Here is an 18,212-nt window from a genome sequence, read left to right as displayed (position 1 = left end):
AGTACGTGGGTCATGAGTAGGTAACAAACAAAACAACATATAAAGTACAGCAGTCATGATGAGTGCGACGCTCACATCAGAGTCCTCCCTTACATCAAAGTACCAACATTCTCCCTATACATCACAGTCCACAGAGTCTCCCCTTACATCAAAGTCCTACCTTATGGCAGAGCCCCCAGAGTGACACCTTATGGCAGAGCCCTCAGAGTAGCACCCTACGGCAGAGCCCCCAGAGTAGCACCCTACAGCAGAGCCCCCAGAGTAGCACCCTACGGCAATGCCCCCCAAGTGTCACCCTACAGCAGAGCCCCCAGTGTGCCACCCTACGGCAGGGCCCCCAGTGTGCCACCCTACGGCAGAGTGACACCTAATGGCAGAGCCCTCAGAGTGCAACCTTTCAGCAGAACCCCCAGAGTCACCTTCCATCAGTGTCCCCATACACACACCTTTGCACCTTAGTGCTTGGTGTGGCAGGCAGCCAGTGGGAAAAGGCTTTTAAGAAAAATCCACTTGTTGTAGGCTCTGAACTGAGCAAGTGAGACATGGAGCCAGTGGAATAATGAACTAGTGTGGTTGGCCTCAGATCAGGCAGTGGGGCTTGTGAATAAAAGCCATGCTTGATGTATGCCATGATGTCACTGCACAGGTGTGCACCCAGCCCTGCCCTGCTGCCTGATCTGAGGCCAGGCTCAGCAGTGCACTATTCAGATGGCTCTGAATGGCAACAAGTGGATTTTTCATGGGCATGGGATTGTTAGATCGACTTCTGTTGAGCGGCAGTAGGCACACATGGATCATACAGTACACGCACAGACAGACACACGCACGCACAGTTTACATACATACACACACAGTAAAAACACACACAGTATGCATAAATACAGTATACATACATACACACACAGTATACATACATACACACACACAGTATACACACACACAGTATACATACATATACACACACACGCAGTATACATACATACAGTATACACACACACAGTATACATACATACACATACACAGTATACACACACACAGTATACATACATATACACACACACGCAGTATACATACATACAGTATACACACACACAGTATACATACATACACATACACAGTATACACACACACAGTATACATACATATACACACACACGCAGTATACATACATACAGTATACATACATACACACAGTATACATACATACAAACGCAGTATACATACATATACAAACACACACAGTATACATACATACACACACACAGTATACATACATACAGTATGTATACACACAGTATACACACACACACACACAGTATACATACATACACACACAGTATACATACATACAGTATACATACATACACACATTAAACATATACACACAGACAGTATACATTTACACACAGTCACACACACCAGCACTTTTCATCTGAAATTCAGTCTGATTAAACACACTGCTGCTGCCCCCATCTCATGGCATGCAGGTACTTGTTGTGCTCCAGCAGATCACAGACATTGAATGTGGTAATGCAGGAGAGGAGGAGATTGTGCCTGTGTACTGGTGGGCAGGTAATGAGTAGGGAGGTGTAGCAGAAATTGATAACATTGATCTAACATCCTTAGAGACAGGAGGGGCCCTCCTAGAAGAAACACAGCTTCCCCCTCCCCCCCTGCTCACCAGGGTAAGCATTGACAACAATACATTTTGTTCAGCTCAGCCAGCTTACCTTTTTCCAGGCTGCAGCCCCTCCCATAGTGCAGGCTATGAACACTCCTCCCTCTTCTGTCCTCTAGCAGTAGGCATCTCCTGCTCTTATGTCAAATAAGCCGTGCTGGGGAAGGGGATGGGTACACTGTGTTCCCATTGGCTAAGGAGGCAGTGGAAAGGCGGAGCAGCTATAACCTCAGGTTTTTTATATTAAAGGGATGTCGGTAAGGGACATTTCAGGGACAGATGTAAAAAAACACAGATTTTTACAAACTGTCCCTGGTTTTACTGAGACTGGCAACCCTGATGGGGCCCCCTGGTGGCCCCGGGCTCTCAGACAGTGCCTGAGTGCCCTAATGTTCAGTCCGCCCCTGATGCAGTGTCATTTGGTGACATCTCAATCAAGTTAAAAAAGATAAAAATTGCCAGGTTAGGTGAGAGCTAATGAAGCTTCCATTACTAGCTGAACTCTAGACAGATACAGCGGGTAAGATAAGTATTGAACATGTCACCATTTTTGTAGGTAAATATATTTCTAAAGGTGCTATGGACATGAAATCATGAAACATGAAAACCCATGCAATCCATACATATACAGAAACCAAAACAAATAAGTTCAGAAATTAAGTTATGTGTACGAAAAAGAAATGACATAGGGAAAAAGTATTGAACACATGAAGAAAGGGAGGTGCAAAAAAAGCATGAAAAGCCAAGACACCAGCTGAAATATATTAGTAATTAGAAAGCAATCTTGCCCCCTGCAAGTTAAAATGAATATCAGCTGGTTCAGTCTCAACTTATGGCCTATAAAAAGGTGTCTCTTTACCAAGGTGTCACACAAGAAACATCTCATGATGGTTAAAAACAAAGAGCTCTCTCAAGACCCTCGCAACCTTATTGTTGCAAAACATACTGATGGCATTGATTACAGAAGAATTTCTAAACTTCTGTATGTTCCAGTGAGTACTGATGGGGCCATAATCCGGAAGTGGAAAGAACATAATTTCACCATAAACTGGCCACGACCAGGTGCTCTTTGCAAGATTTCTGACAGAGGAGTGAAAATAATTATCAGAAGAGTTGTCCAAGAGCCAAGGACCACTTGGGAGCTTCAGAAAGACCTGCAATTAGCAGGTGCAATTATTTCAAAGAAAACAATAAGTAATGCACCATGGCCTGTATGCACGCTCACCACGCAAGACTCCATGGCTGAAGAAAAAGCATGTTGAAGCTTGTTTAAAGTTTGCTGCACAACATTTAGACAAGCCTGTGAAATACTGGGAAAATATATTCTGGTCCGATGAGACCAAAATTGAACTCTTTGGATGTCATAATACTGACCATGTTTGGAGGTCAAATGGCACTGCACTACACCCCAAAAACACCATACGAGCAGTGAAGTTTGGAGGTGGGAACATCATAGTGTGGGGCTGTTTTTCAGCATACGGTACTGGCAAACTTCATTGAAGGAAGGATGAATGGAAAAATGTACCAAGACATCCTTGATAAAAATCTGCTGCCATCTACCAGGATGATGAAGATAAAACGAGGGTGGACATTTCAGCAAGACAATGATTCCAAACACAAAGCCAAAGAACTCTCAATTGGTTTCAAAAAAAGAAAGTAAAGCTGCTAGAATGACTGAGCCAATCACCTGACTTGAATCCAATAGAAAATCTATGGAAAGAACTAAAGATTAGAGTTAATAAATAAGGCCCACAAAACCTTCAAGATTTGAAGACTGTGTGGAAGAATGGGCCAAAATCACACCTGAGCAATGCATGTGACTAGTTTCTTCATACAGGAGTCTTGAAGCTGTCATTACCAACATAGGATTTTGTACCAAGTATTAAATAAATTTCAGTTAGCGTGTTTAATAATTTTTCCCTGTGTCATTCCATTTAATTTCATATAACTGAATTTCGGAACTTATTTGTTTTGGTTTCTTTGTATATATGTATTGATTGCATGGGTTGTTACCGACATGTGGTAAAAATGTCATGTCAATAGCATCTTTAGAAATTATATTTACCTAGAAAAATGATGACATGTTCAATACTTATTTTACCTTCCGTATGTAAACAAAACATTTCATTCAATTATTAATCCAATTATTCATTCATGTGTATTTAGCAGTTTATATTGACCTTTCTCCTATTCATCTAACCATTTTTCTGTATAATAAAAAAATGTCTATTATGATAATATTGTAATAAAGCAAAGTTCCGCCAAGAAATGGAACTTCTGCTGATCCGCTTCCTCCCCCACTCTGGTGTCACATTTGGCACCTTTCAGGGGGAGGGGGGAGCAAATACCTGTCTAATCCAGGTATTTGCTCCCACTTCCAGCAGAAGAGCGACACAGAATCTGCGGCAAACTACACTATGTCTGGCCCCTCCTCCTCCCCCACTGTCTTCTGGAAGACACACAGGTCCCAAAAGACAGCAGGGACCATTCAGAACGCACATCGCGACTCACGCATGCACAGTAGGAGACAGGCTGTGAAGCCGCAAGGCTTACTGAAGATGCCGGCACCTCCACCCTGAGCCGAGGGACGGGTTGGCTTCGGGTGAGGACATCGCGGGCGCCCTGAACAGGTAAGTGTCCTTATTTTAAAAGTCAGCAGCTGCAGACTTTAATTTTTTTTTCTTGCAGGCGGAACTCCGCTTTAAGGTTGCTTTTTATTTTTTTTTACAATTCCTCCTAAATATAGTTAGTTGTACACTCAGATTGCAACATGCACAGTAGTGTCACACAAATTCTTGTCTGCTGTGCAGCCTTGAAGTCTACCCCTTGGACTCATTTTTATGTAAATTTTATGTCATTACAGTGCAATCTTTTTTCCCATTAAACCGTGTTAAACTTGATTGAAAGTATGTTTGAACGGTTGTATGGGCTGATCTCATTCCGTCCTTACACAAAATTCTTTTCATCCTTTTGGTCCCTCTATTACAAAGGCTACATTAAGACCTATCTGGCACTTAAAAAAAAGGTTAGAGACCTTTGTTGAAAGGTATTTGCATTCACTATTGTTCAGCCCTCTCTTTGCCAAGTGTCACTGAATGTTTCTAATTTATGTCACTATAGCAACCTCTTCATAGTTAACTATGGGACCTTTTGAGCACAGGCAGAGTGCTGCTGGCACTACATAGTACGGCTGTCCCAGGAAGTACCCAACGCTGCTCTCTATCCACACTCTGTAAGTATTCCAATCACATGGGAAGCTGGACACCTCTTTTATTAGATGAATCAGTGTCACCATTAACACTTGCTCATTGAAATATTTATTGTAGTTAGAAGTTCATTGAAAGAAGGTGCTTTCAGTATAAAAGATGAACAAAGAGGTAACATTCCTTTAATAAAAAGAACATGTTAGTAATAAAAAAAAAATTCTGACTGTAAAATTCAGTAGATATAGTCAAATATTTTTTCTTTACATGCAAAACCATTTACAGTTTGGCAGAAGGAATACAATGAATGGCATTATGTGTATGATTATTAAAAAAATAACTAATAATACTATATATATATATATATATATATATATATATATATATATATATATATATATATATATATATATATATATAAATAAAATAAAAAAGGATTATTAGTTACAATGTAAGCTGGACACCTCTTTTACTATATGAATCAATGCTATAACCATTAACACTTGTCGAATGAAATATTTATTGTGTTCATAATTTAAATGATACAGTGACAGTTGCAGTATTTGTCTATGTTTGAAATATGATGAAAGAGGCAGCAAACTTTAAAATGAACACCTTTAGTATAAAAAAAAATTATGGTGACTGCAAAAAAATAAATAAATATAAATTCCAATTTATATACCATAGTTTGTAGATGCTATAACTTTCTTGCAAACCAATCAATATACACTTATTGGCAATATTTTTTTTTTTTTTTTTTTACCAAAGACATATAGCAGAATACATTTTGGCCAAAATTTATGAAGAAACTTGATTCTTTTTTTTTTTTTTTAATTGGACATGTTTTATAGCAGAAAGTAAAAAATATATATTTTTTTCAAATTTTTTGCCCTTTTTTGTTATAAAAACCCAGAGGTGATCAAATACCACCAAAAGAAAGTTTTATTTGTGTGTATAAAAAATAATACAAATGACCGCGTAATTATCAGTTAAATTAGCGCACTGCGGTATAGCAAACAAATGGCCTGGTCCTGAAGTAGATAAAATCTTTTGGAGCTGAAGTGGGTAATAGACATAAATAAATATAACATAACAATGAGAACACTGATATTTTACACATGTATCCAATCTCCTTAAATTGTATAATTTGTTTAGATACGTTCAAACCCATTTAAATAACAGATTGGAGTAAACTGAAAGCTATTGAAGTTCTTTTCTGCTCAATAGATGTATAAAGCTTTAGATTCAGTTATAAAGCAATCCCAATGCAGTAATCAGTAGGATAATTATTCCCATGATGACCAATTTAAAGGGTTTTTAATGACTCTGGGACATGTATCATTACACCATATGGGTCTTTTATGCTATCTGTCTAGTCAGTTTGAAATTGAAGATTTAGCCAAAAAAATGTGTTTCTGTGCTGATGCTTATGTCCCAATACATTGATAAGGACTTCTGGCTTTCCTCTGAACTTTCTGATTTGTAAGCTTGTTTCAGGTTAGTGGCTCAGAAAGTATTGACATTAGGCAGCTAGCAATTTTAGAAGGAGGTCACAAATGGCGGCCTCTGTATTTCCATTATGACAGGTTTACATTAAAGGTGTCTAATCCACTAATGTCCTGTTGCTGATATTTCATGCAATTCATGCAATGGATATAATAATTTGTGCATTATCTCATTCTGTTAAAAAATACAGTGATCTTGTCTAATGTGTTTCCCTTTGTTTTTATACATTTAGTTACCTGTGTTTAAAGATCCAGACATGGTTTTAAACACAATATTGCATATAGAATAATGTTCAAAATGCAGTGCCTTGCAAAAGTATTCACCCCCCTTGGCATTTTACTTGTTTTGTTGCCTCACAACCTGGAATTAAAGGGGTTGTATGGGTTCGTTTTTTTTTTTTTTTTTTTTACATAACAAACATTTTATACTTACCTCCACTGTGCAGTTCGTTTTGCACAGAGTGGCTCCAATCCTCCTGTTCTGGGGTCCCTCGGCGGCTGTCTCGGCTCCTCCCCGCAATAGCTAACCCCCCTCTGGGAAGCTCTATCCCAAGGGGGTTAGCTTGAGGGCACGCTCCCTGTCATACACGCTGCGTCCATAGACACAGAGTGTATGACTTGGTCCCGCCCCCCAGGCGGCCGCGTCATTAGATGTGATTGACAGCAGCATGAGCCAATGGCTGCGCTGTTATCAATCTATCCTATCTATCCAATCAATGGCCAGTCTCCGTGGAGAAGAGGACCCCGGGGGACGCGCACAGCAGGTAGACGGGCTTAGGTAAGTAAACGGGGGGCTGGGGGGGCCGTCATTGCCAGGTGTTTTTTCACCTTAATGCATGGGATGCATTAAGGTGAAAAAACAAACCTTTACAACCCCTTTCATTTAATTTACAGAACATGGCCACAACTTTGAAGATTTTTTTTTTTTTATTGTGAAGCAAACAACAAATAGGACAAAATAACAGAAAAATCAATGTGCATAACTATTCACCACCCTAAAATCAATACTTTGTAGAGCCAACGTTTGCGGCTATCACAGCTCCAAGTTGCTTTGGATAAGTCTCTATGAGCTTGCCACATCTTACCACTGGGATTTTTGCCCATTCCTCCTTGCAAAACTGCTCCAGCTCCTTCAAGTTGGATGGTTTGCGCTTGTGAACAGCAATCTTTAAGTCTGACCACAGATTTTCTATTGGATTGAGGTCTGGGCTTTGACTAGGCCATTCCAACACATTTACATGTTTCCCCTTAAACCACTCAAGTGTTGCTTTAGCAGTGTGTTTAGGGTCATTGTCCTGCTGCAAGGTGAACTTCCGTCATAGCCTCAAATCACACACAGAGTGGTACAGGTTTTTCTCACGAATATCCCTGTATCCCGTATCCCTTAGCACCATCCATCTTTCCCTCAACCCTGATAAGTTTCCCAGTCCCGACTGCTGAAAAATGGTGGTGTTCTTTGGGTGATGTGATGTGTTGAGTTTGCGCCAGACATAGCGTTTTCTTTGATGGCCAAAAAGTTACATTTTAGTCTCATCAGACCAGAGCACCTTCCTCCATACATTTTGGGAGTCTCCCACATGCCTTTTCGCAAACTCAAAATGCGCCATTTTGTTTTTTGCTGAAAGTAATGGCTTTCTTCTGGCCACTCTGCCATAAAGCCCAACTCTATTGGCAGGTTTGCTGTTGTCTCATGTTCTTTCCATTTGGTTATGATAGATTTGATGGTGCTCCTAGGGATCATCAAAGATTGAATTTTTTTTGTAACCTAACCCTGACTTGTACTTCTCAACAACATTGTCCCTTACTTGTTTGGAGAGTGTTTCCTTGGTCTTCATGGCAGTGTTTGGTCAGTGGTGCCTCTTGTTTAGGTGTTGCAGCCTCTGGGGCCTTTCAAAAAGGTGTGTATATGTAATGACAGATCAAGTGACACTTAGATTGCACACAGGTGGACATCATTTCACTAAATATGTGACTTCTGAAGGTAATTGGTTGCACCAGAGCTTTTTATGGGCTTTATAACAGAGGGGGTGAATACATACGCACATGCCAATTATCATTTTTTTATTTCTGAAAAATAGTTTTATGTATATATTTTTCTAATTTTACTTCACCAACTTAGACTATTGTGTTCTGATCCATCACATATAATTCAGATAAAAAAAAAAAACATTGAACTAAAGGCTGTAATGTATCAAAATAGGTAAAAAGCCAAGGGGGGTGAATACTTTTGCAAGGCACTGTAGTTGTCGAATTGACTTGAATAAAAAAAAAAAAAAAAAATAGTTGTCATTATTCAAGTGTAACGTTGGCCATACACGGTGGAATTTAATTTGAAAATGTTTGTTTTCTAAACTTTTGTTCGATTTTCCATGGTTAATAAGGGCATATTGATGATTGTGTTCAACTGTAGTGACGAGATAGATTGAAGGCGAAGGATGGAAAATTTTTCTTACTGTAGTGTGCATGTGCTTGGAAAATTTTCATCTGGAATAAGAACTCTCATGGTCATGAACATTTGTTCTTTTTAACAATCATGTATACATACAATGCATATATACTGTAAATATACTTCTATAGATGCAATTTACTAAATTTAAATAAGCTGTTCTTTCATTGATTCATAAGCAATAAAATAAACCTGTTTAATACATGTGGAAAAATTAGCAGGTCTGAATGAAAATTTTAAGGGCCTTTAAAATAAATTAGAAGACTCAATGATGCCATCATCAGATTCTTTGACCAATTTTTCAGAATTTCATAGGAACAGTCAGTAAAAATGTAACCATTCATATGGCCCGCTTAAGAGTCACACAAAGATTGTATGATGTTTAGAGATGTTTTATAAATAAGCACGTTTAAATTAATTGTTTTTTTTTGTTTTTTTTTAATTTAGTCTTACAGGTGCTGAGTATGGAAGAACTGGAGTCTCATCATCATCTTCATGAACAACCAAATTACAAGGTGACTTTTCAGCTTCCTGCAGTAATAACAGACACTCCACATAGGGAACCATTCATACAGATATCTCCCATGCCTGACAATACATTATTGGCATTAGGACAAGATGGTCTTCTCTCAGTTTGGACATCAGATCTTAAACTGAAGAAAAGTCGGTTTATTCTGGTGAGTATTTTATTCCCGGTGTACATGATATTACTTGTATAAATCTGCAGAGGTGTAATTACCAGTTTAAAGCCAAACCTTTTTGGTTTTGTACAGTGAACAGAGGGATTAAAACCCCTATCGGGTTGTTTTTTTTTTTTGCGTCTTTGTCCCATTGGGAAGATTTCCCTTTACTTCTTGTCCTGAAGGCACTACAGCAAATTAGAGGATATCTCTCCTAAGCAAGCAAAATTACTATCTTTGAATAGGTTGGAATTTTGGCTTTTCCCTCACCAATTGTTCTGGTGACAATGCTATCATTTTTTGGTTCCCATTATAGACAGCGATAAAAACCCAACATACAGGGGAATTTATCGAAACTGGAGCAGGCACAATCTGGCGCAGCTGTGCATGGCAACCAATCTTTTTCTACCATCAGCTCTTTCGGTTAAGCTTTGAAAATGAAAGACAGAAGCTGATTTGGTGCTCCAGATTATGCTTGCTCCAGTCTTAATAAATTCCCCTCATAGGGTCAAACCCTTCCAAACCTTATCTAAAAACTAAAAAAAAAAAAACCTTAATGTACTTTAATGCAGTGAATGTGACTATTGCCCAACATTCACCAAATCAATGAATCAATTAACACACATGCTGCACCTGCGAATGTTTGGTGAATGGCAGATTCTCAACTTTATAATTACGCCACTATATATAAAAAAAAAATAATTTATACTATGGTTTTAAAGGAGAAGGTGGATGATTATCTCTATATGTAGAACTGTACAATATGCACAATAGGACTTTTCTGTCCTGGAAGCAATCATTCCCCTATTTTTTGCACAGATTTCCAAGGGACAGAAAATTAAGGAAAATCTCCCCAATATTGGGAAATAAAAACCTAACAGGAATTTTGAAACTTCTGCAATCCAACCAAAACAAATCAGAAATATTTTGGCTGGAGTCCGGCTTTAAATTGTGTTTAGTGAAGGCTCAGGGTGTCTGTTGGTCTAGTTCCACTAACAAAGAAGAGCTAGAATTTAGATTGGGATCAAATGACACAGCAGTTTATCTCGTTGTTCAAGCTAGGCTATCTGTAGCTGACGTTTGTTAATGGCCCACGATGAGGCAATTGTTGCGTTAATGATCACCTCTGTGCTCCTAATTGTTCTTGTGACCATACTGTAATAATAGGCATGGGGAGCAGACTGCCTACTGTCAGTAATAAGCACTTTATTATAGGATTCTTCTATTACAAGGTGTGGATACATATATAAACACTAAACAATATCCTTAGCTGAATACTGACATCATTAATCATTGACCAGTCTTTAAAACTGCCCAACAGAACTGTACTCTAAAGCCTGGTATACATGGGCCGAATGTCGGGAGACATCAGGTGGTTCAAACCAGCCGACATTCGGCCCGTGTGTATTTCAGTCTGTCCGACAGAAGCCGGCTATTTTGCCAGCTTCTGTCGGACGAGCATGCTGAAAAACCAGCAGCCGGCTGACTCCCAATGGCAGAGAGCGCTGATCGGAGAGTTCTGGTGGGGGGGCCGTCCCCCTGTCAGAACACAACAGCTCAGCAAGGGAGATCGCTGCTCTAACTTTGCATAGTTAGTACAACAGCTCTGACCGGAGCTGACACAGGCTTAAGGGCTGGTTCACACCTATGCATTTTTCAGTTTTGCAGAAATGCACTACAGTCCATTTAACATAGTTTCCCATAGGCCATGTTCACATATGTACGTGTAGCACCCTCTAGGTTGCTAGAGTATGTATATAGGTTTTTTGCAGAGTAGGTACATTTAGGCAGGCCTGGCTGGCAGCCAGGCCTATTTGTTTTGATCTGGGCTGGGAGTGACTCAGGGTAGTGCTAAGTGACTCACAGGTGGCATCATTAGGACCTCCTACTTCTTTCTAGAATGTTCCAGTGTTTTCTAGAAAGAGAGGCTGGAGGGGAGGTGGAGCCACCTGGGCTATTCTAAGGAGCCCTGACCAATCCCCAACTTGGATTGGCAGGGGGCAGGCCTCCTTAAATACCCAGGGTCAGCCCAGCTTGGGTCTGGGCTCGGGTACAGACAGGACCCTCCTACAACACACATAGGTGTCCTAGCCAAGAAGAGCAAGGAGAGCACAGTGGGAGAGAGCACTGCCAGGCAAGTCTCCAAGGAGGAACAACAGGTCGCAGCCAGGAGGGCTGGTGAGTGAAGCACGGTTGAGAGGACTGGGGAGACACGCCTGAGAGGACTGATAGAGAGCAGTCTGAGATGGGTGTAGAACCAGAAGGGAGGACTGGGGAGGCACGCCTGAGAGGACTGGGAAATTGCAGTCTGAGATGGGTGCAGAACCAGGTGAGAGAACATGGGCAGTGGAGAGAGGCAGCTGCAGCCAGGAGGGCTGGCAGGGCCTGAACATGTGGTACTGGGCTCAGTAGCCACACCGACAGCTAGCACTAAAAAAATACCTTATTTTTGTTGCTACACAAAAAGGGGCCCATGGTCCCTGCCTGCAAAGGGCATCTACCTTGGGCCTGGCTGAACCAGTGTCAGGCCTACCAAATTAGTGCTAGCTAGTCTGGAGAGCAGAAGAGAGGAAGTGACGTGCAGGAGGAATATTGAGTGATACTCAGTAGAGAGGAAGCAATGTGCAGGAGGAGTATGGAGTGATATATATATCGGATGCAGGGCTTTTTTTCAGCAGGAACTAGGGGGAACTCAGTTCCACCACCTCTGGCTCAAATCTTTTGCTCCCTGCTCACCACTATCACTTGGTAACACTGAAGTCCAGCTTCTGCATTTACAAGTGACAGCTTATCCCCCAGTAGCTCCCACAGGTCAAATCTCCTGCGCAGATCTCACTGAGTGCAGGACAGGCACAAGGGAGATACAGAACAGGTGCCCAGGGTTCAGTGCAGTCATGGGCAGGAGAGGGTGGGTGGTAGGCTACACCCTTTGTGGTCTCCATTTTTTCCCTGGTGACCAGTTGTTGATGCTCCTACTGCATGATCTCAATTGCAAGTGACTGTAGTATAGTGTGTATAGTATGCTGGGAGGTACTGCAGCCGGATAGGTGCTTCAGCTTAATATTGCAACAAAGGTAAGAAATATGACAGATGGTGGAGATTTTAAGGAGGGGGGAGAAGATGAGGGCAGTGGAGGGAGGGGTTGCATGCACTATTTGATGCCATTTGGCAGGTATGTGTGTGTGACGGGCATGCTTGAGTTCCTGCACCTATTCTCTGAGAAAAAAAGCCCTGATCGGATGTATATATATAGTCCCAAATTGCAATATTCTGAACACTTGGGCATCCCATAAGTCCCCATCCCTATCCAAGTTTAGTACCCCTCAATAAAATAAACAAAACAAAATGCATGGACTGTTTTATTGTCTCTGAGGAGTGTAAAAGTGTGTGCCTGGCTGGGCAGGGTGACAGGTGGACTACTATACTCAGCAGCCCTCATGAGGGTACCTTTACATATGTTTTACACTGGTGTTTTTTTTTAGTAAGGGTCAGGGACTTTTTGTTCCCACAGCAGGTTGTGTTTTGGTTCCATAGACTTCAATAGAAATGTAGCGGAAACACCTGAAAAGCACCTAAAAAACACAGTGTTTGCGCATTTGAGGCTTTTTTGCTAGTTTCTTTCGCAAGACAACAGACACCTCCTAAAAATGCAAACAGGTGGGAACTAGGATTAAGGTAAATGGTGCTAAACGTTTTGGATAGAATGGAGAGGAATAAAACACCTGTCAGTTTTTATTGCTGTCTGTGTCCCCATTAGAGGGATTTACCAACTTTATTTGTCCTGTTTATCATTATCACAGAGAGCAAAATTTTAAGTTGCCAACAAAACAGGAAAAGATGAGAAATCCTTCAATACGAATGCTAGTTCTGGTAACCCAAGTGACAACCAGGGACTTCCTTTCACTTCCCATTTATCTATGGGGCAGGAAGTGAAGGGACAGAGGTGGGAGTGACTCAGGGTAGTGCTAAGTGACTCACAGGTGGCATCATTAGGACCTCTTACTTCTTTCTAGAATGTTCCAGTGTTTTCTAGAAAGAGAGGCTGGAGGGGAGGTGGAGCCACCTGGGCTATTCTAAGGAGCCCTGACCAATCCCCAACTTGGATTGGCAGGGGGCAGGCTTCCTTAAATACCCAGGGTCAGCCCAGCTTGGGTCTGGGCTCGGGTACAGACGGGACCCTCCTACAACACACAGAGGTGTCCTAGCCAAGAAGAGCAAGGAGAGCACAGTGGGAGAGAGACTTCAATAGAAATGTAGCGGAAACACCTGAAAAACACCTAAAAAACACAGTGTTTGCGCATTTGAGGCTTTTTTGCTAGTTTCTTTCGCAAGACAACAGACACCTCCTAAAAATGCAAACAGGTGGGAACTAGGATTAAGGTAAATGGTGCTAAACGTTTTGGATAGAATGGAGAGGAATAAAACACCTGTCAGTTTTTATTGCTGTCTGTGTCCCCATTAGAGGGATTTACCAACTTTATTTGTCCTGTTTATCATTATCACAGAGAGCAAAATTTTAAGTTGCCAACAAAACAGGAAAAGATGAGAAATCCTTCAATACGAATGCTAGTTCTGGTAACCCAAGTGACAACCAGGGACTTCCTTTCACTTCCCATTTATCTATGGGGCAGGAAGTGAAGGGACAGAGGTGGGAGTGACTCAGGGTAGTGCTAAGTGACTCACAGGTGGCATCATTAGGACCTCTTACTTCTTTCTAGAATGTTCCAGTGTTTTCTAGAAAGAGAGGCTGGAGGGGAGGTGGAGCCACCTGGGCTATTCTAAGGAGCCCTGACCAATCCCCAACTTGGATTGGCAGGGGGCAGGCTTCCTTAAATACCCAGGGTCAGCCCAGCTTGGGTCTGGGCTCGGGTACAGACGGGACCCTCCTACAACACACAGAGGTGTCCTAGCCAAGAAGAGCAAGGAGAGCACAGTGGGAGAGAGACTTCAATAGAAATGTAGCGGAAACACCTGAAAAACACCTAAAAAACACAGTGTTTGCGCATTTGAGGCTTTTTTGCTAGTTTCTTTCGCAAGACAACAGACACCTCCTAAAAATGCAAACAGGTGGGAACCAGGATTAAGGTAAATGGTGCTAAACGTTTTGGATAGAATGGAGAGGAATAAAACACCTGTCAGTTTTTATTGCTGTCTGTGTCCCCATTAGAGGGATTTACCAATTTTATTTGTCCTGTTTATCATTATCACAGAGAGCAGAATTTTAAGTTGCCAACAAAACAGGAAAAGATGAGAAATCCTTCAATACGAATGCTAGTTCTGGTAACCCAAGTGACAACCAGGGACTTCCTTTCACTTCCCATTTATCTATGGGGCAGGAAGTGAAGGGACACAGGCTGGGAGTGACTCAGGGTAGAATTTCAATACGAATGCTAGTTCTGGTAACCCAAGTGACAACCAGGGACTTCCTTTCACATCCCATTTATCTATGGGGCAGGAAGTGAAGGGACACAGGTGGCAACAAAAAAAAAGCTGACAGCGGTTTTAATTCTCCCTTACTTTATCCAAAATGATGATAATAATAATCCAAGAAGCCTCGGGTAATACTAAAATACAGTGTGGGACACTCACGATCAGTGCACATTTTCCACACCGCATTCAAATCTCTCTGCCATTGCGATCTGCAGCAGGTGTCAGTGCAATCTTAAAGACACCCCAAATGCAAGTCGCAAACACAATGATTTTGCCTGCACCGGATCGCATGGTAATATGGTTGCAGTGCTATCCCAAAAATGCTACATGCATGACTTTGGTACAGATGCGGTGCACTGCACTGAATTGCATATGAATTGTACCAGAGTGCAGCGCGATTCCTGTGTGATTCAAATGGGATTCATAGTGTGAAACAACAAGAAAGGACAGGCGCCTCTAAGTGTAGTATTTTGCATGAAATTTATTGTAACTACAAATCGCTAACCACTCACATGATGCAATTTGATAGTAAGCATATCTGATATGATAATAAGCATATTGCACCATGTGAGTGGTTAGCGATTTGCTATTACAATAAATTTCATGCACACTACACCTAGAGGCGCCTGTACTTTTTTGTTGTTTCTAGCCACAAAGAGCTTGCTTCTACTCTTGGACCGGCTGCCCATGTGAATTATCTCCCTATTTTATGTCCTTTATTTATTAGACTTTCATCATAGACTGTTTCCAGAGACATCATATACCTAACATCACTTGACGCAAAACTTTTGTCTTTTTTTGATTCATAGTGTGAACCTAGGCTTAGAGACAATGCAGTGCAATGCATGTACAAAGGGAACACAACAGGAATTTTTATCATTACATTTGTTTTAGGAGGAAAACAAACAACAAAACAGGAAAATAAAATGGATTTCAGATTCCACACTGATGCCTCATTATAACAAGATAATTATTGGAACATGGTAAGACCCAGTAATCTGTATGGCTGTATTGGGAAAGTTACATTGTATAGGGCACAGTAACTATCGTTTTTTAGTTTTCTACTAAACGGAATTCAGAGTGTCCTACAAATATGTGCTCTAAGTATCTTTTGGCTGTGCTTATATTTGTAAAAGCCCTGGTTCATATCGGTGCGATTTGGTAGGGGATTTGACATTTCAAATCCCCTGCCAAATAGGCTGCAATTGCCGGCAATGGCACCATCCTAATCGGTGCGACGCCGCAGTTGTGGCGCTACAGCAATTTCCAAAACTAGTTTCTGCACTACTTCTGGCGATTTCGGGGATGCTATTTCCATTGACATCTGTGCAGAAACCCGCAGAAATGTCTCTGAAATTGTCCCCGAAATCGGGACTGACATGCAGGAATGAAATCGTGGGAGTTCAGCTGAACTCACATGATTTCATTCCCGCACTCAGTGTGAACCTAGGCTAAAGTTGAACTCAAGAAATAAAGCTAAATACACAGTTGAAATACTGTACATATGGCCTTGTTCACACAAGGCAATCTATGCTCTGTGCAGGGCTGTGTTTTACCTCCACATTGATGCACAGGTGCTGCATCCCATTGAGGTCTATTGGGAACCAGCAGCTGCATGGATACAGCCAGGTGCTCGCAATGTGACATCCATGCTGGAGCACGGCCCCAAGTGCATCCAGGGTAGAGTTGGGGGACATGCACGTGCATCCACACCAATGTCATATTGGGAGCAGTGACTGTGTCTGTGCAGCCGATGGGTCCCAATAGATCTCAGTGGGACTGCCTGCATGAGGATGCACACAACACCTGTGCATCCCTGTGCAAGTAAAACACAGCCCTGCACAGGGCATGGATCAAATCACTTTCTGTGTGAATGACGCCTATATGGGTGTTATTTTACCTGCTAAAAGACTTTTTATTCTGTGTATCCAGTTATTAGATTTACACAACCCTGCCAGATTGTACAACAAAATTGGTGACCTGACTTTTTGGGCTGCCTCTGATTGGCCAGAAAGAAACAGTAGCAGTTTGTCACTCTGCTCTCACTTCTTTCTCCTTCTGTCACCATGTTCCTTGTCAGCACAAGTGCATGAAGGACACCTGATTGGCTTCTATCGTTGCTCCCTCCATCGTCCAGTCTGAGTGCTGCTGTACAGTGCATTGAAAGAGGCTGATCAAATCAAATTAGGATACTTCTGTTAGCTGCATTTACATTTTTTGTGTGTTGTGGGTAAAAAAAGTGGGCATTCCTATGGATTGATGTTCTACAAATGAAAATATTTTATTCTATATGGCCAGCATAATTTCACACAGATTCCCATAGTTGTTAACATGGCTGGAGCCGCCGGTCACGGCACTGCTGCTGAAGAAATGGCACGAGCGTGCAGTTTCTTCGGTGTGCATGCGCCGATGACGTCAGCGCAAGCGTATATGGTAAATATCTTCTAAACGGTGCAGGTTTAGTAGATATTTTCAGTACCTGCAGGTAAAGCCTTATTATAGGCTTACCTGTAGGTACAAGTGGTGTAACATGGTTTAAAACCACTTTAAACAGAGAGACTGGATGATTGCAAAGGATTTGTCCTCTTTAATTCTGAAATCTTTTTAAATTAAAACAATAACAAAAATATGAAAGCTCAAGTAAATTATGAATGTCACATTAATTTATTTACGGCAAATAATGTAATAGTAACTGAAATGATATGAAAATGCTTTTCCCATGATGCCAATTCTGTTACATGCTTTTTTGCAGTGACAGAGAGATACGTCTTTATGAACTCTCCAACTTTGAACCGTATTGCCAGATAGTGGGATTTGAGACAATACCACTGCACCTTGGTTGTTACAGGTAATGATCCCCATTGTTTACCTGTTCAGTTTTCTTACAATCATTTAATTGTTAAGGCTGGACATCTACACCCCATCACTGCTTTTATTGTAGATCAGTTAAGAGAAAGAGTGTTGGAATGGATGGATATTAGAGAAATATGGGGGTTATTTACAAAAGGCAAATCCACTTTGCACTTGAAAGTGCACTGAAAGTGCAGTCGCTGTAGATCTGAGGGGGACATGCAAGGAAAATAAAAAACAGCATTTTAGCTTGCACATGATTGGATGATAAAATCAGCAGAGATTCCCCTTATTTCAGATCTTCCTCTCAGATCTACAGCGACTGCACTTCCAAGTGCACTTTTAGTGCACTTGTAATCCAAAGTAGATTTGCCTTTCGTAAATAACCCCCCATAGTTCCCTGGGCTTTGAGTATTTTTT

The 18,212-nt window shown here is 41.3% G+C and overlaps 1 protein-coding gene across 2 annotated transcripts in view; it reads left to right on the top strand.

Moving 5' to 3' along the window:
• The first annotated feature begins 4,826 nt into the window (after positions 1 to 4,826).
• LOC141111433 (cilia- and flagella-associated protein 337-like) overlaps positions 4,827 to 18,212 on the top strand; it is an 89,723-nt gene continuing 76,337 nt past the window's right edge. The window contains exons 1-5 of one of the 2 annotated variants that reach the window (XM_073603740.1): positions 4,858 to 4,910; positions 9,280 to 9,347; positions 9,445 to 9,509; positions 15,837 to 15,925; positions 17,695 to 17,790. In XM_073603740.1, coding sequence (XP_073459841.1) covers positions 15,891 to 15,925; positions 17,695 to 17,790 — 131 coding nt within the window. In that variant the 5' untranslated portion in view covers positions 4,858 to 4,910; positions 9,280 to 9,347; positions 9,445 to 9,509; positions 15,837 to 15,890. Of the gene's footprint in view, positions 4,911 to 9,279; positions 9,510 to 15,836; positions 15,926 to 17,694; positions 17,791 to 18,212 lie in introns of both variants that reach the window. The other variant, XM_073603734.1, reaches the window with a different exon arrangement.

Source organism: Aquarana catesbeiana, linkage group LG01 (genome assembly GCF_042186555.1).
Source record: "Aquarana catesbeiana isolate 2022-GZ linkage group LG01, ASM4218655v1, whole genome shotgun sequence".
In the NCBI taxonomy this organism is placed as follows: Eukaryota; Metazoa; Chordata; class Amphibia; order Anura; family Ranidae; genus Aquarana; species Aquarana catesbeiana.
This window is presented reverse-complemented; position numbering and strand designations above follow the sequence as displayed.